Source organism: Bidens hawaiensis, unplaced genomic scaffold, assembly GCF_021521415.1.
Source record: "Bidens hawaiensis isolate Kalapana, Puna unplaced genomic scaffold, B.hawaiensis_p1.1 tig00006913_1, whole genome shotgun sequence".
In the NCBI taxonomy this organism is placed as follows: Eukaryota; Viridiplantae; Streptophyta; class Magnoliopsida; order Asterales; family Asteraceae; genus Bidens; species Bidens hawaiensis.
In genome coordinates, this window is record NW_027491474.1 from 144,830 (window position 1) to 171,768 (window position 26,939).

The following is a 26,939-nucleotide window of genomic DNA, read 5'->3' on the forward strand; positions in this document are numbered from 1 at the left end:
GGGATAGGATGAGGTGGACTGGTTAACATCTTGGCAACCTCTATCTGACCGATAATTGTAAACATTTGAATGATGAGTTGCAAAATAATTTTGTCACACCGACCAATGAAGGCGGAAACGTCGAGGCGCGACATGATTGCTCATTGCACAACGACACTATAAAGTTACAATATTTAAACAACTCATTTAAATCCATATCATCATAAATAACACAACAGTTGTTCATATAAAATGCCAAATAGATAGATAAACAAATAACTTGTTCTTTCATTTTCTAATAACCTAAAGCCAAGATGATAAGTTTCTTCAAGTAATCCAATCAAGCTAACATCAAACCTGTAACATTGCATAAAATAGAATTTGTCAACACAAAGGTTGGTGAGCAATTTTCATAGTTTTGGACAATAAGTATATAGTATGAAATCCACAACTAGTATATGAAAACAATAAATAATTGCAACAATTTAGATAATAAAACCGTCAATAAGAATACATTGACGAACCGTCAATAAGAATATATTGACGACAATAATGAAATCGTCAATAAGAATACATTGACGACACCTTTCTATATGGGGATACCATATATACTCGGAATTAACGTATGATCATACTTTGATGAGGCTACCCGCCTTAGCATTCAAGAGGCTACCCGCCTTAGCATTCACGAATTTGCACATAATCATGTAAAGCATATAACACAAAATCAAGCATTTATTTAAGTAAACATATACAATAAGTGTTGTGGTTTAAGACTCAAGTATAAATCATTTGAATTTGAATAAGTATGCAATGTCACCCCCAAAACGAAATATGGAAAACGGGGGATGAAAAAGTACTCACATTAACAAGTAACTTGAAAGATAGTGTCGTGAATAATCGGAGAGATCGGTTTAACGAGCAAGACCTATATTAAACGGGTCTTGTGTTAGTAGGTAGTCTTGGAAGGGTTTAAAATAAAATACATGACAAATAAATTAATAAATAAAGTTTAGGATTTAAAATGTAAATATTTGAGAAATTAAAGAAACGACTTTTGTAAAATAAGTTTACTCGAAACCGGGTCTCGGTATTCTGTTCATTTTTTTTTTCTTTTTTTTTACTCAACCTATGTTAAGTAATAATGTGGGTTAAAATGCAATATTGCAAACCCCTTGGTTATAAGAATACCAAAACGAGGTTTAAACGAGTGTTCGGGTTTGTCAGTTCGAGACTTGATAATTGACCAAGCTCAAAGTTAACTTCCCCCAAAATAATAAATGTTATGATATAACTCCATAAAAATCAAAATAGACTTAACCAAGTACGTAGTTCTATTGTGAAGAACCTTAACGTTCGTTAAGCGAGTATACGACTTTATCGGTCCGAACTTGTTATAAGATTAAGTTGGTTATCGACATGCCAAGTATGTTTAGAAATTAACTAAAATTGATTTAAAATATAATCTTGAAGAAAAATATGAGTTTTGGTGGCTAAAAACACACTTGTGTGTCTTAAGCGAATGAAGTCGGTTTAGTTCGGTTTTTTTGGTTCGGTCCTTGACTTAGAATAGACCGAGGATGGTTACCACATACCCAATTACCATGGAACTTGTAAAATAACTTATAAATAATAATACTCAAGTTTTACATTCAAAAAGTTAACAATAAAGCTTTTAAACAAAAGTTCGGTTTTTGGTTCGGTTCTCAACTCGGGATTAAACCGAGGCTAGTCACCACATACCCAATACCATGGAACTTGACAAATATGAACAATAAACTAAAATATGCAGAAGTTAAGCAAGTATAACAAGTTATATGGTTACATTTGTTAAATATATAAACAAGGACTACAAAGTCCTCCATGTAACCTTGCCTTACTAGCCAGACATTTCAACCAGCTGAGACCGGAGAAATGAAAGACCGAAGGTAAAAAAGAGTGTATATTATATATATGTTGTAACATCAAGCTTTAAGTATTGAGAAGTTAGTTAAAATAAAAGATTAGTTTATGAAGAACAACATTAGAATTCAAGAATTTGAAAGAGAAATGAGGAAATGAGCAAGCACAAATGAAGAAGATGGGTGTGTATATATAGGGTAAGTTGAATGGGTCTTTCATAAAGGGTGTTGCATGAAAATGGGTTGGTTATAGACCGAAGAAAGCACAAACTACAAATGGCTCCTTTAAGTCTCCATTTTGGTAGTTTTAGTCCCTGGAGTTCGATTTGAGCGTTTTCGAAGCATTTTAAGAACCGAAAAGGGTGTTTTTTTAGATCCAACAACTATAAAACAAATATGTAACATAAAATTCATCATTTTGATAATATCGAAAGGTTCGAGATACAAAACGGATCGGGTTTACATTAAGAATACAAGTATAAAATAACCCGAAATTGACAAATGTCACAAATTTGATTGCCTAGGTTTCTGTCGAGAGTAGTAATAAGCACTATCAAATTGATCATAAAATTGAGAACTATTTTTACAATTTGTATTTTGAGAAAATGAAGTTTTCTTTGGTGGCATATATTTACAGGAAGTGCTTGGTTTTTCTTTTTCAAAATTTGATTCTTGTTTTCTCAAGTTTTCAATATCATGATCAATTGATGAGCAACTAGGACTAGTCTGTTCATCAACCTTGGCTTCAATGGTTTCGTCAAAAACAGTTTCACATTCTGAATCAGAAGAGGAACATTCACTTTCATAACAAACATTTTTACAACTGTCATCACTAGAAGTTTCACAAAATACAGCTTTTGATCCTGACATTAGACTTCCCAACATAGATTCACAAACTTTATTACAAACAGGATTTTTAATTGACTTTGTTAGACCCACACAAGACTCAAAATGGGGTTCTAACTCTCCATTTTGCTTACAACCCTGTTTAACCTTCCCAAAATCACCATAGATTATATCACCTGCTCCACAAGATACGTTGACATTAGACTTATTAAATGATTGAATTGGAGCAGCAGTTTTTGATGTTGCAGGAACAAAATTAACTGGTTTTGGTATTCTACCAATTCCATATGCCATTTCTTACTCGATAGAAGTATTATAGCAAAAGTGGGGCAAGCTAGTGTAATTATCATTCATCGGTGGAGGTACTGCTGAATAATCATATCCCAGCCCCACTTTAACTTTAGTACTTCTCTGGACTCCAATAAGATCATCTAATTTCTCAGATAATGCTTCAAATCTTTCAACTTGTTTTTCTTTTTCCTTTTTATCAGAAGCATCAATTTTTAACTTTTAAATTTCATCTTTTAATTCATTAATTATGTTTTTTATAATATATAACGTCATGCTCCTTTTGAAAGATTTTAAGTTTAAGATTTGCCACATCATCACGATGAGTTTCAATCTTCTCAACGTAAATCTTATCAGCTTTTACATATTCAACATTTAAATGACGAAGTTTTGCATTTTCTTTCAAAACTTCATCCTGAAGATATCTATAATATGTCACCTTGTTTATACAAGCTTGAGTGCAAAGATTGTGATTTACCTCATCGATGGGTGATGCATCGGAACTTGCAGCTGAGGATGTGGACGCTTCATTGTTTGACGTGAAAGCCATGCCTGCCATGTTGAGAGGATTCTGCAGCTCTTGAAATTGATCATCCCAATCCATACCAGTTTGGACCTCCGTTTGGGAGACAAGGGCTCTTGTGTTTGAGCTCGAACTGCCCTTGTGTGGATGACCTCCAATTCTCGGAGCTGAGCTGTTTAGCTTCTGCACCTCGTGCTTCTTTCCAGCAGCTTTACTATTTTCCTCCTCAGTCACACGAATATCATTGGCTGGCTTTGATAGATTCGTGCATTCTCGGGAAAAGTGACCCATCTCACCGCAGTTGTAACATCGTAGCTTTGACTTGTCGAAACCAATCCTCTTCCTGTCAGAATACTTGAAGCTGTCTTTCCCATACATCTTCATGAAGTTTGTAGCTCTTTGCACTGCCATTACCATTTGGTACTTAATATCCATCTTGTCTAGATCCTTTTGATTTATGTCTCTCATATCCCCAATCTTAAATTGTGGTGGCAATAGATTTCCTTGCATCAACTCTTCATGACTTGACAGAAAAGCATGAACTAGTGAGACATTGGAATCACTCAGCATTAGGAGAGCTTCACAATAACTTGAGCTTCTATTTGGCTGAGGTTTTGAGGATGAGGTGATCCCATGTGCCTTCAATGCTTGTTCAACCTCACTATCGACTGCCTTTAAAATGAACTGGAACCAGATGAAGCAAATTGATTACCGGTTGAGATAAATGCAGTTTCTTGTGGAGCAACAGATGATGAGTACTTTGGAGTAGTCACAGGGTAAACATTTTGCTAAGTTTTGCTAATAAAGCAGTTGGCATAGAAGATGCAGTACTCATCCCAGCTTGATTCAGAGAGCTCAGATGATTGTTCATCCTCATTTGCTCGTCCATTTCAAACGACTTGATAGTGGAAATCAAATCAGTGTTTGGCATGGCATTCAGATTATTGGTTCTTTTGATTGTCACAGTGTTGGTGCTCCAACTGTACGGCAAAGAGTTCATTAACTTGTGATTAACCTCAGAGTTGGTGATGTTGACATCAGCAGCTCTGACTCTTACCATCAGCTTCTCAAACCTTTTAACCAAGTCCAACACAGCTTCACCTTGACGATGGTTGAACAAATTGAATTCTTCTTTCAATAGGGCTTTCTTGTTTTCCCTAATCTCAGCATTTCCGCCAACCTTTTCAACAAGAGCATCCCACAAACCCTTGGCACTTCTGTGCTCACGTAGAGTCTCAGTAATCTCATTTGAAAGACAAACGGTTAATATGAGAAATGCTTTCTTGTCTTGTGCTAACAGGTCCCTATCATTTTGATCATAATTTTCAGGAGTCTTTAGTTGTTCCCCAGCTTGTGTAACAGTCATGGGAACATGAGGACCTTGTTCAAAACTTCTCATTAAGTCATATTCAGTCAACGAGATATAGTTCATGAACCTCTATTTAAAATCGGCAAAGTTATCATCTAAGGTCATGTACTTTGGAGGCTTTGTAGGAGTTCCCACTTGGTTTTCTAACAGCAAATACCCCTTCAACAACTCAGAATCAGTGCTAACCATGGTCTCAAAAACTTAATAATTCTTAAAAAGCTCAAAATTCTGACACAGATAAGAATTTCACGCGAAAAAGGCTTATGTGAAGCGAAAAAGTTTTTCCAAGCGAAGCAAAAAACTCTGATGAACAGTGATGCGAAGTGACACTGTGAACAGTGATACGAAGCAAAAATCTTATGCGAAGCGAAAATCTTGAGCGAAGCGAAAATCTTATGCGAAGCGAAATGCCAGGCGATGCGAAAAGCTTATGCGAAGCGAAAAAGTTTTCTTATGCGAAAAAGTTCAGTTTCTAAAAGCAATCTTTCTTGGGATCTGTCCACCTAATCTTGTCAGTTCTGGTCAAAGGTTGGTACACTGATTTTTATGCCATGCGAAGCGAAATTTTACCTTATCTATTTTAACAATTTTAAAAACCCGTAACACCAAATTTTAACACTTTTAAACCCAAACCTTTAGATCTGGAACGAGTACACTTGCTGCTTTTTATCAAGAACACATTTTAAGACATTTTATGAACTTCAAGGCAGAATCTTTTTGTATTTTTCTTGTTTTTGTGAATTTTCTTGTCAAGAACACTTCTTTTCTTTTCCCAAGATCAAAACCCAAGGTTGTGATCCAAAAACCCTCAACTAGTGAGCCGAAACTCTGATACCAATTGTAGGTCCCGTCGCGGGTGGATCTAACAACGTTCTTGGATCAACCGAGCTTAGTGCTAGCGGAAATCACACTAAGCCACCTAAGAGGTCTCGGATCTTGAGATATTATTTCGGGTTTTATAGAGAGAGAGAGAGAGTGCTAGAAAGTAAGTATGTGAGTGTTAGAGAATTATGGCAAAAGGTTGTTTCTCTCATTGCATGCTCCCTATTTATAGAGGAGCATGCATGAGAAATAGTTTGTTTCCAAGTGCCCAATGGGCTTCATTACATAATTTCCCTTGGGCCTTTTCCCTTGGGCTACAAAATACAAAAATAAACACTAAAACCCAAATACATAAATATTTTAATACAAAAGACTTAATTATACAAAAAGGGGCCTAACAGACTTTTACTGAAAAAATTTTTGAAATGAAAAAATAGTTAAGGGTGAAATGGTTTCTGGGAGAGAGGGAAGTTGGTGATGATTTATAGGTGATCCGCCAAAATGACATATCTCAAATTAAATATAGCCCTTGTTAGTTTTTGATTATTTTCATGTACATATGATCCCACCGTTTAAATTTTACCATTTCATTTAATTATCAATTTTATCTATACTCCAAGTTAAGGCTAATAAAAAAAATTTTATTTTGTACCCTCATGAATTTTCATAAAAACTAGAAAGTTTGCATAGTTATACAATTTATCCCAAATTCTAATAAATTTTCAAAATTTCGTCCTTGTAGCATGTCTTCTTCCCGCCCATCAACCGTAACCGTCGCACCGGCAACTCTGGCCGCAGCATGTCGTCCCGTATTACGAAAGGAATCGTAGAAGCCCTCGCAATACTCATCTCTCAACTCCAAACCGTGAATGCTTCCGTAAACCCAAACCCAATTGTTTGCTCATTCAAGCAATTTAAGAATGCTAACCCGACCGACTACTTCAGGACCAAGGGTGCTACCACCCTCCTCCAATGGTTTGAGCACATGGAAAGCGTGTTCCTCCATTGTGCGTGCCCGGAAGAGAAGAAGACCACATACGCCTCAAGCATTTTCAAATTGAGTGCCCTTACTTGGTGGAATAACAAAAAGAAAGCCCTTGGGGCTGAGGTTGCCATGGCCTTGCTATGGGATGAACTTAAGGAACTCATGCTCAAGGAATTTTGCCCGAAATATGAGCTCCAAAAGTTGGAAGAAGAGTTTTGGAATTTAAAACAAGAAGGTGGTGACAATGTGTCTTATAACGACTGATTCCACAAATTGAGTCTCCTCATCCCGCACATGGTCACTCCCTTGGAGCGTACCATTGACAAGTACATCACGGGGTTGCCAATACAAATCCAAGATTCCGTCTTAATTCGTGACCCGAAGGATCTTGATGATGCCATTACCCTAGCCGTCTATAAGGCCCCGAACCCCGGGAACCCCACAGTTGGTAATCATAAAAAACACTTAAGAAAATAATTAAACACGAAAACGGTTTCTTCCATTAAAACAAATATCTCAGAGTATAATTCAGTGGAAAACATAAATAATAAAATAAGTTCCCAAAACCCGGGAATTTTGCCCAAAATCAACATAGTTATCTTTAAATAAAAACTTTTAATAATAAATGTTTAATAGTAAAACTTCAGTTCCCGTATGCCCTTCACCGTCCAAGTAGCTCCGTGCACGTCCAAGCGATAAGGCATCCTCTTCCTAACCTGAAACTCACACTAATATGCACACAAAGTCAGCTTGAGCTGAGTGAGATCAAGTTTTAAGTAAATAACATCAGTAGTAATAGTTAAGATAATCAAACCAAAAGTTTTAAAAAGTAAAAGGGTACATCCATCAAATCTTCATTACCGAGAACTAAACATCCTCATACATACATATACAAAATGTATATGTAAACATCCTTTCAATTACATCTCTATATATATCACAATATATATATATAACATCCACGTATAACATCAGGGTCGAGCAAACGTACAACCCAAACACGTAACATCAGTGCATGCAAACACAAAGTAGGCATACACAACATCAATAGTCGAGACGACTACAACATCGCCAGATATAGGCCAAGCAATAATGTATATACATATATATATATATATATATATATATATATATATTTAACATCCCAAGGCCTACCATATGCTAGCAAGCCTATATAAATCGTTTAAAACATTTAATCAAGTAGGAAAACACTTAGGTGTGCATGCTAGCCCAAAAGTTAAAGAGTTAAAAAGGGGCATCATGAACTCACCTGAAATCAATCGAACACCTGCAACGAGCTAGGAAATTCCTAAGTGCACGATCACAAGCAAGGGCCTGTAAATTATACACAACACGTTACTAACCTAGACCGTAAGAACACTCTTGCCTAATGGGCCGTTCAAGCCCAACGCTTTGGCCCAAGGCCCAACAGCTTGACCCAAGGCCCAAGGATAATCAAATCGGGTCGAATGCGCGTGTAATAAACCTTAAAACCATTTGTTAAACGAATCAGCCCCAAATGGACCAAATTCCATTTTAAATCTTTTCATTCATCAAGATTATGTCACCCGAGTTGATAGGGTTGACGGTTCCTTTTTACAACTCTTACTTTAACATTTAAACGAAAATTCGCGCACCGCCGACTCGATTAACGAAGCACTAACCACAACAGCCCCAAGCATCAAAAAAATAATTTTTCCACAGCCCTTAAACCCCCCTAGGGCTGTACAACCTGATTCGGTCGGTCACCCGATCAATTAACGCATCAAACTCAACAATTTGCAATTCTACACTCGATAAACCCTAGTTTTCGAACTAAAATCGATTGACCGACCTAAACACCTCCATTGGCCATGAAATTATAATATGATGTACATGTCATACCTAGTGGGATTTTGATGCGAAAACCTCACTCAAAACAGCCCCGGAAACGCTCAATTGGCAGCCACCAGGTTAGCCTACAACAAGACGTTTTTCGATCAATACGCGCAATATGAGGATCAATTAACGTGAAAAAGACTTGGGGAATCGTAGTACATACCTTGAATTGAAGTTCTAAGGTTTAGAATTGGCTGCAAAAAAGAAAAATCGCGGGTCTTGGCCTTGTTGTTTCTGCCGATCGCAAACAGCACAAGGGGGCTAGGGTTTGTTGTGTTGTAACATAAGATATTACACTCTAGTCCCTCCAGATTGAGGTGTAAGGCAAAACGGAAGGAATAGTTAGGTTATTTAACGTACTGGGATGACGTAAAGGCTTCCGAGAAACGTCGGTTAAGTCTCGAGAGTTATACATACCCTACAAGCTTTAGTTCTTGAAACCGGAATTAACGGGCGTTACACCGTCACCCTCACCGAGAACAACGTTAAGGCCGGGATCTTGACGCGAAAGAATTTCTAGAAGCCCAACGATAGGCCCGAATCCGAGCCCACCAAAGAATCCAAGACCGAATCCTCTAAGCCCAAATCTTCCAAACACAACAACAACTCACCCCATTACCGCAACAACAAAAGAAAGTCAAATTCCCAAAACTACGTCTTGGCCCAATCGCAAACCCAGCAAGCCTAACCCACCAAGAAGCCTTACACAGGACCCCACCCTTTATGTGATACGTGTAAATTCCACCATTCGCCTAACCTCAAGTGTCGTCAATGCACTCATTGCGGTCGTTTTTGTCACCTTTTTACCACATGTCGTGAACTCAATCAACCCATGATTCAACCATTTACCTCACCTCTAATCCAACTCCAAGTTTCACCTCATGCTCAACCGTTTACCCAAGCACCCTCAACTATTAGGGCTTGTTACAATTGTGGAGATCCAAGCCATTATCGTAATGCATACCCAAAACTTGCACACAGGAACCAAATCCAATCCTACCCAGCCCAAGCAACTCATTATCAAGCTTATCAAGCGCAAGTTTATTCAACCCATTCTACCCAAGCCAATTCAACCATGCCCAAGTGAATCAACCTTAACCAATCCAAGCCCAACCCATTCAAGCAATTCAAGCCCAACCTATTCCCAATACTCAAGCCAACCAAAACCCACCCAACCAACCTCAAGTTCACCAAGTTGCACAAGGAAGCCAAGGACAAGTGTGTTACATCAACGGTTACCAAGTCTAAGCCTCACCTTTCAAGAATACATGCTACACAAGAGACGTTTATCGAGTTCTTTTTGTTTAAAACCTAATGTAATGACTTAATCTCAAGTTTTGTTATAAATAATTAAATAAAGTTTTGCTATGAATGAGAATCATGGTTATTTACAATTCACTTTCTCATCTATTCCCATTATATCGTTTATTACATTGTTACGCAATTTATTATCACATTTCAAGTGGTCTATGACCGGTTATTTACCGGGACTATGTGCATGGATGTGCATGGTTATCTAATAGTACCCTATTTGCATCATTAACTACCTATGACCGATTTCCTACAAACATTTTGTTTTGGGAAATTGGGACTATGAACATGTGTTGTGCATAGTTATCTAATAGGACTCATATGTACAAATTTTATTTTGATACTTTAATACATGACTACCCAAATTCCCCAAACTCACTTCATTCTCATGGTACTATTTTCTCATCCTTTTTTATAATCTTGACCTCAAGCCTCATCTATTATTATATTTCTTTAACCATGTGATTTGTTTGTTGTGTGAACCTATCTATGTGAATACATATTCGTGAATATGATTATCTTCGCAAGTATTATATACATCGAATGTGTAAATTACTTATCTAATTTCAAAATTTCCTCCATCTAATTTGTTTCCCTTTTGTTATTATTATTATTTTCAATGGTTAGCTTCAACAATTTCGTTATATTTTATTTATTTATTTATTTTTAATCGTTATTCATGATCATCAAAATTTCACGTATTTATTTAGTTTCATTTCTCTTGAACAATTAATGCTATTTAAATTTTGATTTAAAAATAATAATAAAAAAAAAAATTCTTACCTTGTTTTCGAACCCACACGACGAGACGAGCTATGTGAATCATGCGACGACCTAAATAATTATGAGTGCATGCATAATTATCAAAATCCTCGCATGAGACTCATAGTGAATACGGTTGTGTGTCATCACCCAGAACCTAGGATGATTTTGGGAAACGGTACAAATATCGATGTGATAAGGGCATGGTAGATACGCCGCTGGTACATCCTATATATAAGTGTCCTTATCATATTTTTCGTTTGTAGCGTTATTCGAGTCACTTGAAAATCTGTGCTATTTAAAAAAAATGATGAATTTTCTCTTGACGCTTATTTTCCTTCCTTATATTATGGTTTTCTTTAATTTCGGGACGAAATTTCTAAAAAGTTGTGAATGCTGTAACATTTCGGATTTTTTTATTCAAAAACCCGACCCGTTTAAAATTTTATTATTCGGTCTATTGTTGATCGTTTATTAAATCAAAGTAATAAATTTATTATCGATCATTCATTTCATTTCACGACGCTCAAATTAGTTTCGGTTATAGTTTATTTTTTTAATCTAACTAACAAAGATATGCCAAAAACAACCTCTACTATTACTTTAACCATTTATGTACCCAACCTCAAATATCAAGGACTTTATTGTAAATATTTTTCTCTTTTCCCTCCTCTCCTTCACATCCAGCCGACACCCCCCCCCCCTCAAATGGTAACTCGCTTAATCTGCCGTAAATCATGAAATTGACTATACAAAAATGATTCTCCATTAAAACGCGATTCCACCGACGTACTAATCATAGTAAAAGACAACTTATTAACAGCTAATTTTGTTTAACTAACCGCGGATCTAATTCGGCCCAAAAACACTATAAATACGTGATCAAAATGAAATTAAACTCGCCCACACCATCCTCATAGTAGCGCAACCCAAACCCCTAATCTAATTGCATCATAAAGAAGCCGTCTAGAACCCTTTTGATCTCGTGTTCTTTGCGGATAAACCTAGGTCTCGTTCTCCATCAATTCGTTATTCCCTAAGGTAATTGAAACATGTTTCTTGGTCGGATTAGGGCGTCTATTAAAAGCCCTCTGTCAATTTTGAATGACAGAGGGCATACACGCTTCAACTGGGGTTTGAATGAATTAGGGTTCTTAGGGTTTGGGGTAAATTCGGATAGCTTGTTAAATATTACTTTTGTAAGATATTTTTTTTTATTTCTTGTTTAAATCATTTTCCTTAAATAAATATTCTTTTACCATATCGAAATTTGATATTATTTCTCACTCGTTTTAACGAATGAAACCCCGTCAAACTTGCAAAATAAGTTACCGACTAACATTTTCCGTACATGTATATTTGTGTATATATATATATATATTATAATTATAAATTTATGTTTCCTCAATTTAAAAGCCTAATAAAAGCTAACTATATGAAAAAGAATAATTCTTACTCGTCTAGCCAAACAATCACCACTAATTTTTCAAGCGAGAGCTCGCTTATCATATAGATAATCTAATATATAAATAGTTACATATATAATACCGGGGCTCTTATTCATTTTTTTTAAAAGAAACTTGAAAATATAAATACGGATAAAATATAACGTAATAATAATAATAATAATAATAATAAAGTCTCCAAACTCCTTTTAAACCGATTGGCATCCGTTTCATCACGTTGCATTTTTTTTATACTCTCTAGTTATATTTTTACAAATAGTAAACGTAATAATATTATTAAGTAAATAATTAATAAATAAAATAATCTAAACCCTAAAAGGTCTAAATCTTTCAACCCAATTATAAACCGCAATATTGAAAACTAAACTAATAAATTGTCTAATAACAAACTTGTACTTAGAACCCTATCGAATCCAAATCCGTCATAAGTGTTGTTCTTATAATTATTTCATTAATTAATTAATATTATCGTTAACAACTAGGAACATTTGTTGACATATCCCGAGGAGCTCAACCGCGTTTATCTAAATTTATCGTTATCTCGTCTTCATTAATCCACTCGTTAAGGTGGGTTTACATACCCCCCCCCCCCTTTCCATCTTTTTATATTTTGGGGTAGCATGTATACCTTATTAACTTACTCATGTTTTATTTCCTCATCTATTCAAAACACAATTCAATTTATGTTTATCTGGGATTCTTGCATGCCTTATGATTATGCTTTATGTGCTTAAGTGTTTATTTTATGTTTGATGGTTGGTATCTCATCCTCATCTATTCTCATCTAGTATGATCATACATTTATCCAAGTACATTGATTTTGTATCAATAGGAATGAGTCCACATCTATTTAGTTGTTTACATTTTCATAAGTGTTGTAATGCTCACCATTTACAATGAATTGTGATTTACCTATATATATATATATATATATATATATATATATATATATATATATATAGGAGAGGGTTAATGTATAAATTGAAATTGTGATTTACCTATATATATATATATATATATATATATATATAAGGGAGGGTTAACGTACATATGAAATTAACGTGCTAAACATAATAATCAAGTAGAGTAATTATATATACAAGTAGAGTAATTATGTAATTACACCATAGAGTAATTACGTAATTACTCTATGATGTAATTACATAATTACTCTACTTGTATATATAATTACTCTACTTGAATCTCACGTTTAACACGTTAATTTCATTTGTATTTGATCCAAACCCTATATATATACAACTAAAATTTATGTATTCTCACCGGCATTCGTATTGACAAACTCTATTTTTATACTTGTTACAGGTTCAAGTATTTGATATATTCAAGATCGAAGATAGTTAGTTGACCTTAGGATATTTATTCAAATTACTAGTTATGATGTATTTACTTATTGAATTTTTGTACTTATTTAATGTTAATAAAGTTAAATAATTATTGTTGCTTTAATTAGTGTCTTTCAAGCTACTGTCCAATCAATACGTTACGCCCCGACATGTTCCGCCTTTGGTCGGGGTGTGACAGGACATGCTCCGCAACACCCCAAACTTACCATCATGATTTAAAACCTCTTAAACCCAAAGACAAATATAAGTTTGTTCCTCTCACATAAACCCAAAGCAAAGTAAACTTGCATGCAAAAGAGTACACGCGGGAGGCACTGGGTCGGAAAAACCGTTAATCTTCACCCCCCCCCCCCAAGTACTCCTAATAAGTCCAGAGCTCCACCTAAACGCTTGCACGCCCAGGTGAAGCATTGAACTGGGGGGATTCGTGGAGATAGGGTCCTAAACCCCTGGTACAACCTTTATTTATTACATTACATGTTATATTTGTTACATTAGTATTATTTACTAACCAAGGCCAAATGGGACGGGGGTTGTGGAGGTAACCCCTAACCGGACTTGGCCAATTAAGGCTAGGATTTCATGATGGTAGTCATGGAGTCCTTTATATAAGGGATCTTCATCTCTCATTTAAGGGATCCTCTCTTGGACTTTTGGCCTCCACCATAATTTTTGTGTCTGTAAAAAAGAGAAAATTCTTAGCAGTCACCTTCACTCCCTCGTTTTTCCATGGCAGGTCTCGAGCACTCGGAGAAGAAGATCAAGGTGTGGCTTCGTTCGTGTTCAAAACCGGAGAGAACATCCGTTCGACCCGGATGGGGTTGTCATTGTGTCTTTACTATGAAAGGCTCAATGTCTTTTGAGAAAGGTGCATGTACATAAATGAAGACCGGAGATCTTGTTTTATTAGTCAAATGAATGAACATGATGATCATGACCGTTACTAGCTTGATCTACCAAAAATTGGATTATGAAAACTTATATAATAGATAATTTAGCTTGGATATTATTACATTATTATGTTTACAAGACTTTCATAATTAGAATTATCTGATTGTAACCTCAAGAAAATATCATTCATCGATCAATAATATTAGTGTTTCAATTATCTTTTATTATTCATTTATAATATGATCATGATTTTCTCCATGATCAACATGCATGAGAACATGTAAGACAAGAAACTAAAGAATTACAAAAGGGAGTAGCAAATAAATATTAAGTATACTTGATCAAATAGCATTTAGGTTATATATGAAGAAAAGGGAGTCTTTAACAAGAGTGTGCTGAACCTGTTTAATTTAAAGCTCTTATCATATCATTTCACCATCCTTAGTCTCGCATAACACGATCTCTAGACGTTTTGTTAGATTCGATCCCTAGCCGAAGCTCGAGGTCAACTTCTTTTGGTGACGACGGTAAAGAAGAAACCTTATTCGATCTGATGCTAGAATTATCACTTGTAGATAAAGACTCCGTACACAAAGATAGTTGCAATAGTGGTCTCTGATCACTGTTAACACCATGATCATCTTTCTTTCTAGGATGTTCATGACTATTTGCTTCACTGACTTCAACTTGATCAACTGAATCCATGTTCATAGCATTTGTAGTAACTAGGGTTTCCTGGATTAATTCTTGTAACCTAGCCCTGTCTCTTCTATGAACATTCATGTGACCACCTAGTGCTTGTGCATTTGAAAACCCTCTTTTGCAGAAAGTGCATGAATAAGACCTACTTTCTTGCACAAAATCACCATTGTTGGAGCTTGCTAAATCTTGTGAAGGTCTTGTATTTTCAAGGTTTTTAATTTCCATACCAAATTTCCAAAGAGAGAGAGAGAGGTTGATCAAATATCCAAGTGCTCTGAATCAGAGTGTAGAAATGGTGGACTTTTAGTATTAAAATGCAAGGGACATGGTAGTCATAGATGGCTGCTTATTGGGACACTTGCATGCGCATGGTTTCATTAATTATTTCATTACCATCTTGGTGTTTTTTTAAATAAATTACACTCTAAATTCCTTTTAGATATATACAAGTTATACGATACCATAATCTATTCAATAAATATAACTTTTGTCGGCCAAATTTTAATATAAACGGTTATTAAAAAGTATTAGAACTAAATAATTTTAAGTGTATTTGAATAGTGAATAAGCATGTTGTGATATGGTAGTCATCGGAAAGGAAAAGCCATATCTCTTTCAAACATGAGGTTAGTAGCCACGTTGAGTTTTTTATTCTTGTACTTTGCCCGGCAAAGGAACCCAAAATTTAAAACGCAAAAAACTATGTCTCAAAAATATGTCTCAATAGATAACGATATGGACAAGGGTATAATTAACTTATAGATACATGGCTTATTTAGTATCATAAAATATTAATGTCTTAAAAGTCATATTTTGTTAGTTGAAAAGTTAAATCTTTAGAATTAAGTATGACTGTTAAATTTAATATTTGTAAACTCATCAGGTCACGAATTAAGAGCGTCATTTGTGAACTTTAAAGATCAACTAAATAAAAAGATATAAAATATATAGGCATTAAAAATTGGCAATAGTCATGTTATATGGATCAAGGTTAGCTCAACCTTTTCCAAAACCCAAAGAACACAAAGATAATTTTAAGATTGTGTGGTCCTCTTTTCTAGAAAAAGTTTAGATGTTTATAAAACCACAGCACCCATCACAAGTAGCTACATAAACCATTATATAGCAAGATGTATAATTTGACATAGAATGAACATACATGCACACATTACGTTGAAAGATCGAATATTAGCCTAAATATGACCATCTTATATGAAGGACATAAGCACCATACAAATAGTCGCAACCATTAGACCATTTGAATTATTCACTTGCCCGGCCAGTTGCCTAATCGACAACAAATCTTAAAGTCCTAGTAGGACTTTTTCACCCTAACTAAAATTGTATGATAACCATCAATATGAAGCAAGCCAGTCGAATAACCAGCAAATAATTGACCACATTGAACAAGAACTTAATCAGAAGCTATATAAACAACTGACAACAACATTGAAAAAGAACGTTAGCATGCTTAAGAGCTAGAACAACTGTGTTATGTATATTTTATGCTAGGAAGTATTAAGGTTGAATAAATTGCATAATAATTTACATTACTATTCGCCTTTAAAGTTGAGCCCTTCACTTCATGGATTTGGACAAGGAACGAGTTTGATAAGTATCTGTATATGTACACGTACATACATTCGTACCAAAAATTGATTTTAAAAAATGTGTGCCAATACCCGTACCAAATTTTTGGGTATGGTACGGGTACTAGTATCAGTACGGGTATTTCGGTGCGTTACCCGTTTTTGTACCACTTTACTTTTTTAATAGTAGCCAATGCCCAATTCGCAAGACTATGGTAAACCGACAATCACTTTTGTATACTAGTCATAGTAGCCAATGCTTAATTCGCAAGGCAACGGCCAATTGACACATTGTTTGTTTATGGTTTGATTGACTATTACTCACATATGTTTGTTTGCGCATTTAACATTTATCATATTATATATATATATACTATTATTTTTCATGAAAACTGGTGATCATCTCACTCAACATGTGTTGTTGACAAACTCTATTTCATTTTCTACGTATATGCAGGTTATCGTGTGACTTGAAGCTTGACGTGAAATACATCTAGAAAAGACTTTAGGGAACTTAATGAAGACTATTACTATTTAAATTTTGTTTGGGATTATTTTTACTTGTTTTGGATTATTTGTTATGTTTGGATAATGTGTGCACTTTAATATGAAATAATTAATTTAATAGATATTGTCATTTTATTTATGATAGTACCTTTGAGCTGTGAACAATCGGCTCATACCCCGGAATTTCCGTCTTAAGTTGAGGTGTGACACGAGTAGCCACTAGTAGATTGTAAGATCAAACTAGTCACGACGAGTTAAGTGGTAATAAACTACTTGCATCGGAAATATATACCGGAAGAACTAGTCGTTGACCAAGATCTACTCGAAATGACTAATTGACCTTTCAAACTAACCGGTCCAGTTAGTTTCTTGTAAAACTAACCGGTTCGGTGTATTTGGTAAACAAAACAACTCGTCATTGTTAGTTTAGTAAACTACTCGTGTCTCGGAAGTTGTAATGTACTCGTCGTGACTAAACGTTTATGCAGTACTCGTGGGCGTTGATTATGAGGCATGCAACTTCTTTAGTTGTGGTGACTAAATGATTAGTGAATGTGTTCGTCACGGTTAGTTTTATGGCCACGTAGCATGTTTTAATTGGTTCTGCAAACTGATCATGTGTTAACATAATCTACTCGTCACGACTAGTTTATAAGATCTATTTTTGAAATTCTTTGAAAATAATATCTAAAATTTAAATTTTGTTTTCATACCTACCTATTTTAAGAATTTCCTAAAAGAGTAGCTAGACATCATTTATTATTAGTTCCGAAAACGAGATGAGGTATAATCGGCAAACATGGCGTGGCACCTTAAGGATCTAGCATGGTACGATGACGTGATCAAGTGCTACATAAGAAAGATTGAAAGATTATTTATTTAATTATTATTTATAGTTATATTTATACATTTATTAGAAGCATGCTTTCTTACTCATGCAGCCTTCACCGGCATGCAAATGAATAAAATCCAGCGAATGGCAGTCCATTAAACCTTCATGTGCCATGTGTCACTTACATTATAACTTTATATATCGCCGGATATATATCGTCCCTTGTTGTATAGTTAGAAGTCACCGTTTCCGCTTTATATAAAATTATAAAGGGTATTATATAATCAGAGCAACAAACATACATAAAATTATTTTGATTATATGCAAATAACTGTTAAATCGGTTTTTATTAACTTTTCAAAAGTACTTGTTTTCTTGTCATCCCTATATACATTTTCCTAAACCTTATATTTTCCCATTATCATCATCTTTTACATAAATTATTTTTTATACCATATAATAAATGCCTTTACAAAAATATTAACTATCTTACTATATATTTGATAATATATATTGTAAAAATTAAAAATGAATTTACAGGAGAAACTAGAATATAGTAGAAGCCGGATATGGATGAGGTGGGACAACAAAAATTTGGCAAACAGACAAATCTGTTTTTGACAAAATGTAGAGATTTATATCCATGCTACACATGTGCGTGAAGCTTCTTGATATTCATTTCTTTTTACCAAAATAAAATGAATGAAGACAATGAAAGGAAAATAGTTTAGCTATGATTAGTAGGAGTGTTGAACAGTTAATATTTTTTGAAAATATAATTTAAAGAGAAATAATTATTCTATATGTTTGGGCCGGCCTGTTAAAAATTATTTAATTATCATTTTATAATAATAGTTTAAAACATCCAAATTAACTATATCTAGTTTTCACATGATATAATTATCAAATACACAAGTATTTTGAGCCTACTTTTCATATTATCTTCATAATTCGGTTAAGGAAAGAGAGAAGGATCATGACTCCATTGTCAAAAATAAGTGTTCTTATAATATAATTGTAGCCTTTTAATTCGCTAACTAAAGTTAAACTTATATTAATATATATTATGATTGCACAGTCAAAATCATGCATGAATCTATGCAAGATCATATGACTATATATATATTCTTGACAAGGTTAAAACATTATGCTAAATAAAATTGCAAAAATCACAAGACTAGCTCGTATTAAAATCTTAGCAACCATACAATGCATGTTGCTAGCTTCCGTTTTGTGTTAAGAGTTAAACAAAGTTAAAAAAATCTATTAAACAAAACTGTAACTTCTTTTAACGATTTGTAAGGAACACACTATTTTGATATGATGTTACATACATTGTTAAAGGTAAAACCCAAGAACAGGAATCTCCAAGACTAACCATCCATTTAATTAACTGGAATGGTTTAACAATAAAACCAAACGTTTGTTAAAATGAAATGATCATCAAAACCAAACGATCATTGATCGAAATGACGGATGTGATGAATACCAACACCGACGTATATTTGTCAAGCTTACTTTACTTTCGTTACACAATATCTGGCCCAAATCGTGTGGTTGTTAGAGTTCTGCAAACCCAAACCACATGTTTTCTATTTCTGGAAGAATCAAAAGCTCGTATCTTCATCGTGGTTTCTTACTATAAATAGTAACTCACCTTCATCGTTTATGATCAACCCAACCAACTCGATCTTCAAAAGCAATCATTTTTTCTTATTATTAATAAACATAAAAAAGACTACTTTTTTTCTTGCTGCTTAATTCTTAAAACTACTGCCAATGGCTACCACTGCCGGAGCTGTGATCCAAACACCGGTAATAATTACCACCTTTTCTTAAGTGTCTTAGTGTCGAGTATATGTATGTTCGTACATCCGTACGTACACGTTTAAATGATTTATGCTTTTTATATATATATATATATATATATATATATATTTGGACAAAGTTACACACTTTAAAATAAAGGGTTTAACTGAATACCATACTCCAACACGTTAACTAAATCTGTTAACTTTGTGATACTAGATTTGTATTAGCATAGTGATGATATATTTAAAAAAATTCTCTACACATGCCAAAAAAACCAACTAATATGCACGCTTAATTAGAAAAATATCTGTTGTATTTTTTATTTACTAAATTATCATTTGACTTTTCTTAGTTTGAAAGTAAAATGTCTTCACCAAATTATCATTTTTTATCCTTTGACTTTTCAATGACTTTGGGTTTTTTATTTTTAATTTGTTGTTTTAATTGCTATAGTAAATATTAAATATATACAATAAATATATAAAAAACAAAAATTAACATATAACAAAAATAATGGTTTAAAATAAGTTTAAAAAAGATTTTAAAAAATGTGTGATGTTCATACGTTAAGTCATGTATGCGTCTCTATTAGTGGCATGCCTATTACCTTCAATCTCGTACCTATAGAGTTTGTTATATCTCTCTATATCTATCGTCTTGACCCTACAAAAACGATAAATCGTCTCTAATTTATATCTCATTTTAAAAACTACGCATTTTAATTAATTTCCATAAACGAAATAAACAAAAATATAAATCAAATTGATAATTAAGATCATTTATGTCTATTAATTTCTCTCGTCTAATATAGCAATTTTCATGGTGTATCAATTTTAAATGTAAATGTTGTGTAAATCATGATTTGTTGGCCAGCTTTATTCCCTAGAAATTATGGTTTCAACCTCCATTTTCCAATATTGTTTAACCTTTCTTTGGTTTAATCTACTATTTTCTAACTTGTTCTATACTTAAATTGCATATTTCTCTTGTTCCCAACGTACTTTCGTCTAATCTGTCACAATTTCACAAATAATACGAGACTTTCTCAACCCATTTCTATAGAAAGTTATACATTTAACTTGGTAAACCTAAAACTAAATTTGTAATGGCATCTTTATTGCAGTTGAACTTGAACGGGTACGGTGCTGGAAGAACACTGCATCTAACATCAGCTTTCTTTGGTGGAGATATAAAGAAAGCGAGTTTTAAACCGAAGAAGACAAAGGTTTCAAGTGGGAAATTTAATGTTGTTGCGGCTGAGGTTGATGAAGAGAAGCAGACCAACAAGGATCGATGGAGAGGACTCGCCTTCGATGAATCCGATGATCAACAAGACATTACACGTGGCAAAGGAATGGTTGATTCTCTTTTCCAAGCCCCCATGGATAGTGGCACCCATTACCCTGTCTTGAGCTCCTATGAGTACCTAAGTGCTGGTCTTCGACAGTAAGTATTTCTAATAAAGGTTTGGATCAAATACAAATTAAATTAACGTACTAAGTGTGAAAATCAAGTAGTATAATTATATACACAACATATTGTAATTATAGTATGGTGTAATTACAGTACATTACTGCAATTACATTATGATGTAATTACATAATTACACTACATGTATATATAATACTTATACTATTTGATTCTCACTATTAACACATTAATTAATTTATACGTTAACTTTCCCCTTCTGATAAACTTAAAAGTGCCACAGATTTAATTATTATTTTTATGCATATATTTTAATTATAATTGAAAGTGTTATTAATCTTGTATACATGAACTGCAGATATAATTTGGATAATACAATGGATGGGTTCTACATTGCACCGGCTTTTATGGACAAGCTTGTCGTTCATATCACTAAGAACTTTATGACATTGCCAAATATTAAGGTAACCAAGATTTGGAAAATGAGTAGATTATATGGGTGGGGTTTGCCATAAGAGCCATTTGACCAACCAGATTACTTAAATTGCTCTCCAAATTTACAAATGCCTAAAATGGCCTTTCTAAGAACGGTCTGACCGGCCGTTTAAAATCTATCATCCAGTAAGTTATGGAACGAACAAGAATTATCACGTGTCCTCAAAACAACAAGATCTGTAATTTAACTGATACCGTCGGCTGACTAATCTATTTGGCTAGCCCTAAACACATTTTTTTCTAAATTTTCCTTTTTAAGTATTAAGGTTTTAACCTTAGTACAAAACTATATATTACTACACAATAATATTCTCTTTTTGTGAACACAATATACGAAGTTCTAATAGAGCTAAAGTATACTTTCTTTCTCCTACATTCAACTCATCTGACTCGACAAAGTTACCAACATCAGTATATTTATAAGACCATCTATATTGGTGGTTTTTGTTTGGTTCAAACAAACCCAAAAACAACTAGACCATTGGAGTATTGGTTTAAATAAAAAACCAAGGCTTGAGGTTTGGTTTTTCAAACCATCAAAAACCATCTAATGTGGGTCCCGGGCATCACATCTTACACCCTACACACACACGTATATATATATATATATACCCATATTTATTTTTATAAAATATGTTAAAAATACCTATATAAATATTTTTTATATTTATTTCAAATTTTTTTATTTTTTTTGTTTGTTTATTTTTTACGTAACAGCTTGTTTAACGGTTAAATTTTTTACTCCATTTTTATTATATTGCTATTTATTTAAATAGAAATTATAAAAATTAAGGATTTTATAGTATTGTAAAATTCTTAGTTAAAATAAATGTAAAAGCAAGTGATGATGTGGAAATGATGGTTTGAGAAGGTGTATTGTTGGAGTAAAAAAGTGGTTTTTAAGAAAGCTGATGTAGTAGTGATGTGGCTAGTTTGAACAAGAAATCGTCGGAGATGGTCTAAGCAGAAATTTTTGTTAGTGGGTGCCAAAATGGTCAACCTAGAATGGGTCAAATCAAACAAAAATGAGTCAGGTCAAAAGAAATTACATTAAATAAACCATATATAGACATGCATGCAAGCAATAAATTTCATCAAAATACAATAAACAAAATACATATTACAATTGATAAAAACTTTTTCATAGTTGTCAACTTGTCATAACTCAAAGCTCGTATGTAAAAAAAAATTAAAAGTTAAATAGTGTAGAATTATAAAAAAAAAATGATACTCTGAATACTATCATATTTTGGTCTATTTTTATAGCAGTTCAATTAAACTCAAGAATATATCACTATATTAATAACTAATTGATACAGACAATCAAACAATCTAAGCCTAATTGTTATTTTTTGAAAGCAAAATTAAACTTGCCTTTGAAAATTTGGCATTGAAAAGTGGTGTTTGGGGCACTTAAAAAACATGAATGAGATACTTGGGATCTTTGAACCTAATAAATTAAAAGTTTATTGAAGAAAATACGAATTTGAGGGGAAGCATATGCCCCCTGACTCAACACTGAATCCGCCCCTGATTTATAATAAGTAATTAATGAGTCATAATCGTCACCTCTAGACAAAAGTAATTCCAATTAAAACATATATAAGCTAAAAATAAGTTGGGACGGAACCAATGGGCAAGAGGGTCTGCTAACCTTCTGTTCCCAACATTTGTTGGATCTTTATATAAAATATGTTTTTTTAATAAAATCATAGTTGAACCTCAAGTTTGTAACCAGTAGAGAATAGAATGTTTTATGATGATCCCGGAAAAAAAAAGGTATAATTGTGTCACGGAAAGTACTGAAAGTGAAACAATGTACAAAATTTCAACCGCAGGTTCCATTGATTTTAGGCATTTGGGGAGGCAAAGGTCAAGGAAAATCATTCCAATGTGAGCTTGTATTCGCCAAGATGGGTATCAAGTAGGTTTTCATCCTTCTAATACTTTGAATTTGTAAATGAGTCAATTTGTCACCTTTTTTATCATGCAACTTCATTATCTCTAGACTAATATTTGTGTCACCTATCTGACCCAATCCAGCCCGATTATGATGAGTGCGGGTGAATTAGAAAGCGGAAATGCAGGAGAACCCGCAAAGCTAATCAGGCAAAGATACCGTGAGGCTGCAGACATGATCGCTAAAGGGAAAATGTGTGTGCTATTCATCAATGATCTTGATGCGGGTGCGGGCCGAATGGGTGGAACTACACAATACACCGTTAACAACCAAATGGTAAATGCCACGCTTATGAACATAGCCGATAACCCGACTAATGTTCAGCTTCCAGGCATGTACAACAAGCAAGAAAACCCTCGAGTCCCAATTATCGTCACTGGTAACGACTTTTCAACATTATACGCACCTCTAATTCGTGATGGGCGTATGGAGAAGTTTTATTGGGCCCCTACTCGCGAAGATCGGATTGGTGTTTGCATGGGTATATTCCGAACTGATAATGTTCCTAAGGAGGATGTTGTCAAGCTTGTTGACACCTTCCCCGGACAATCCATAGGTAAGCCAAATGTCTTATAAAATGGAGGGCAAATGACATCGAATAGGGGTCGCGTTCGGGTATAGTGTTAATTTTTCATGCGTATGTGAAAGATACGATATTAACTGATACCCAACCTGAAAACCCAAAAATCATGTGCCCATTTATCCAAACCATGGCTATAAACAATTTATTTATTTTTTTTATTTTTATTCCTTGGGAACAAAATACTACTATTTAACACATTTTTGTTTTATAGTTTTAGTTTTCCCGGTAATAAGCTTATATAACTAAAAGAGTAAGATGTATAACAACTAAATGGTATATGCGATGTCCAATGGGTATTAAGCCGGGTATAGAACATTGTTTTACAAAGAGCCTAACATTATTAATACCCGTTTTATTATCATCCCTAGTCGTAAACGGAGGTAGTCAAATGTAGTGGGTAACGGGTCAAATCAGTTGGGCCGACCTCACCAAGATTTCCTTTTGTCTATTTTTGATAATTAGTCTGCTCCACCGACCACACCTTAGATGGTGCAATGAGTGGGCCACCAGTCACAAAGAAAAGACCCGATCAAAATAAATAATTTTAAAAGGGTTTGGGTTGTGGTGATTGGGCTGGTCCGATTCACAACACTTGTTCAATTTCTCTCCTTTATTTTTATAAAAAATATAAGTATGATTCAAGAAGTATATAATTAAAATAAATTCTATCATTCTTTTGAATTAACAGATTTAGGTAAAATTCTATCATTTATCCATTTTTCTTCGATAAATGATTTGCATGCTCTGTTTATATATCGTATGAATTGGACCTCTAGACTTGGTTATTTAGCAACAGGGTCGGCTGCTGGGTTGGGCAACCCAGGCGACTAGTTGGGACATTTAATTTTCTGGGGCACAAAATTTTTTTACATATATTTTTATATATTATTTTAAACTTTTTTTATAAAATATTTAAAAATCTTAATCCTCTTATTAGATATTGAGCCTAATCTTTTTTTACCCATAGCCGATTTGAGTTTTTATTTCGACTCAGCCGAGACATTTAAATTCTCGGAGGCGCCCTGTTTAGCTAGTGCATCAAGAATGTCTTCGTAACACTACGAAACCTATTAAAAACGGTTTCAAACTTTTCTACAACCGAGCATCAACCAATGTGTGTTTGCAGACTTCTTTGGCGCTTTGAGAGCAAGAGTGTACGACGATGAAGTTAGGAAATGGATTTCAGGCATCGGGATAGAAAATATTGGAAAAAGACTTGTGAACTCAAGGGAAGCACCTCCTACTTTTGAACAACCAAAGATGACTCTTGACAAGCTTCTTGAGTATGGAAACATGCTTGTTAAGGAACAAGAAAATGTGAAAAGAGTCCAGTTAGCAGACAAGTACTTAAATGAAGCTGCACTTGGAGATGCTAATGAGGATGCCATTAAAAATGGAGCCTTTTATGGTTAGAGTTTTTAAATTTTTCTGAACACTTATGGGAAAATTTTCTCATTATATATGTCATTAGAATTATAGAAAACTACATATGGTATACATGTTTTCGGATTTGGTCACTAAGTATGAGAATTATACAGGCAAAGCTGCTCAACAAGTTCATGTTCCTGTTTGCGAAGGTTGCACTGATCCTTCTGCTGAAAACTTTGATCCAACGGCTCGGAGCGATGATGGAAGCTGTGCGTATAAGGTTTAGAAAATTAAAGGCTTATGTATGTTATATGCAAACGCAATAGAAATGCGCCGCAATCATGTTAAATATGGGTAGATATCCATTAATTCTGTGTATGTTAAAAGTAATATATTGAATTTAGATTCTTACAATTTCGTAGGAGAGCATCCCATGAAACAACTAAATTGTAGTTTTAGCATAGTATGATCAAGTTTTCTATTTATAAACAGCAAGCTTTAATCACCTCATATTGAGCACCAAAATTTAATCAATATAGATATATACACAATGCAAAACCATAATTAGCATATAGCTAGGATAAATAGAAACCGTATTCATGAGAAAAGCCGATTAAGTCCGATTAATCCTGATTTCGGCCAGATTTGACCATTGACCGATTTATTGGCCGATTAGCCCAAAATTATTCGGTAAAGTGAAGACTAACGATTAATCAAGAATTAGTCGACTCCTGGTCGGAAATTTTTGGGAACACTGTTATGCTTTTGTTTTTGTTTTTTTTTTCCTGTTTGGACTTTGGATGCTCTTGCTGAATGGGCTGTAAGCCCTAGGTAACCGTGTCCATAACCTCCAATTCCAGCCCAAATTAATAACAAATACCTCCAATTCCAATGGCTCATGTATATTAGTTTAATAAAAATAGTAATAATAATAAAATTAAAAATTAACTTAATACAATAAATAGTGGTTCTGTTAATTTAAAAATAATAATAATAATAATAAAATTAAAAATTAACTTATGCAATAAAAGTGGTTCTGTTAATTTATTAAAAATAAAAAGTGTTTACAGATACAATAAAAAAATGACACTAGGACATAGTATGTAGCACTTTGAGACTTTTTAGTTCAGTAGCTACATTACAATGAATTTTCCATTTTTTTAAAGAGCTAAAGATAAAGTTATAATGTGGAGTGAGCACTTATCATGTTTTCATGTTTCCCTATTTATAGAGAGAAGTACTTTGATGTTTCTTTATCTTTCTCTCTTTCACAGTTAA

General features: G+C 33.9%; 2 protein-coding genes across 2 annotated transcripts; one reads left to right on the top strand and one right to left on the bottom strand.

Moving 5' to 3' along the window:
• Positions 1 to 14,826: 14,826 nt before the first annotated feature.
• Positions 14,827 to 15,312, bottom strand: LOC143633836 (transcriptional regulator TAC1-like). The gene has a single exon (XM_077102065.1). The coding sequence runs from the start codon at positions 15,310 to 15,312 to the stop codon at positions 14,827 to 14,829; it is 486 nt and encodes a 161-aa protein (XP_076958180.1).
• A 5,599-nt stretch (positions 15,313 to 20,911) lies between these two features.
• LOC143633837 (ribulose bisphosphate carboxylase/oxygenase activase 2, chloroplastic-like) lies at positions 20,912 to 26,016 on the top strand. Its single transcript, XM_077102066.1, has 6 exons — positions 20,912 to 21,273; positions 21,614 to 21,719; positions 23,589 to 23,674; positions 23,794 to 24,266; positions 25,420 to 25,701; positions 25,832 to 26,016. The coding sequence occupies exons 1-6, from the start codon at positions 20,933 to 20,935 to the stop codon at positions 25,945 to 25,947; spliced, it is 1,404 nt and encodes a 467-aa protein (XP_076958181.1). The 5' UTR covers positions 20,912 to 20,932; the 3' UTR covers positions 25,948 to 26,016.
• The last annotated feature ends 923 nt before the right edge of the window (positions 26,017 to 26,939 follow it).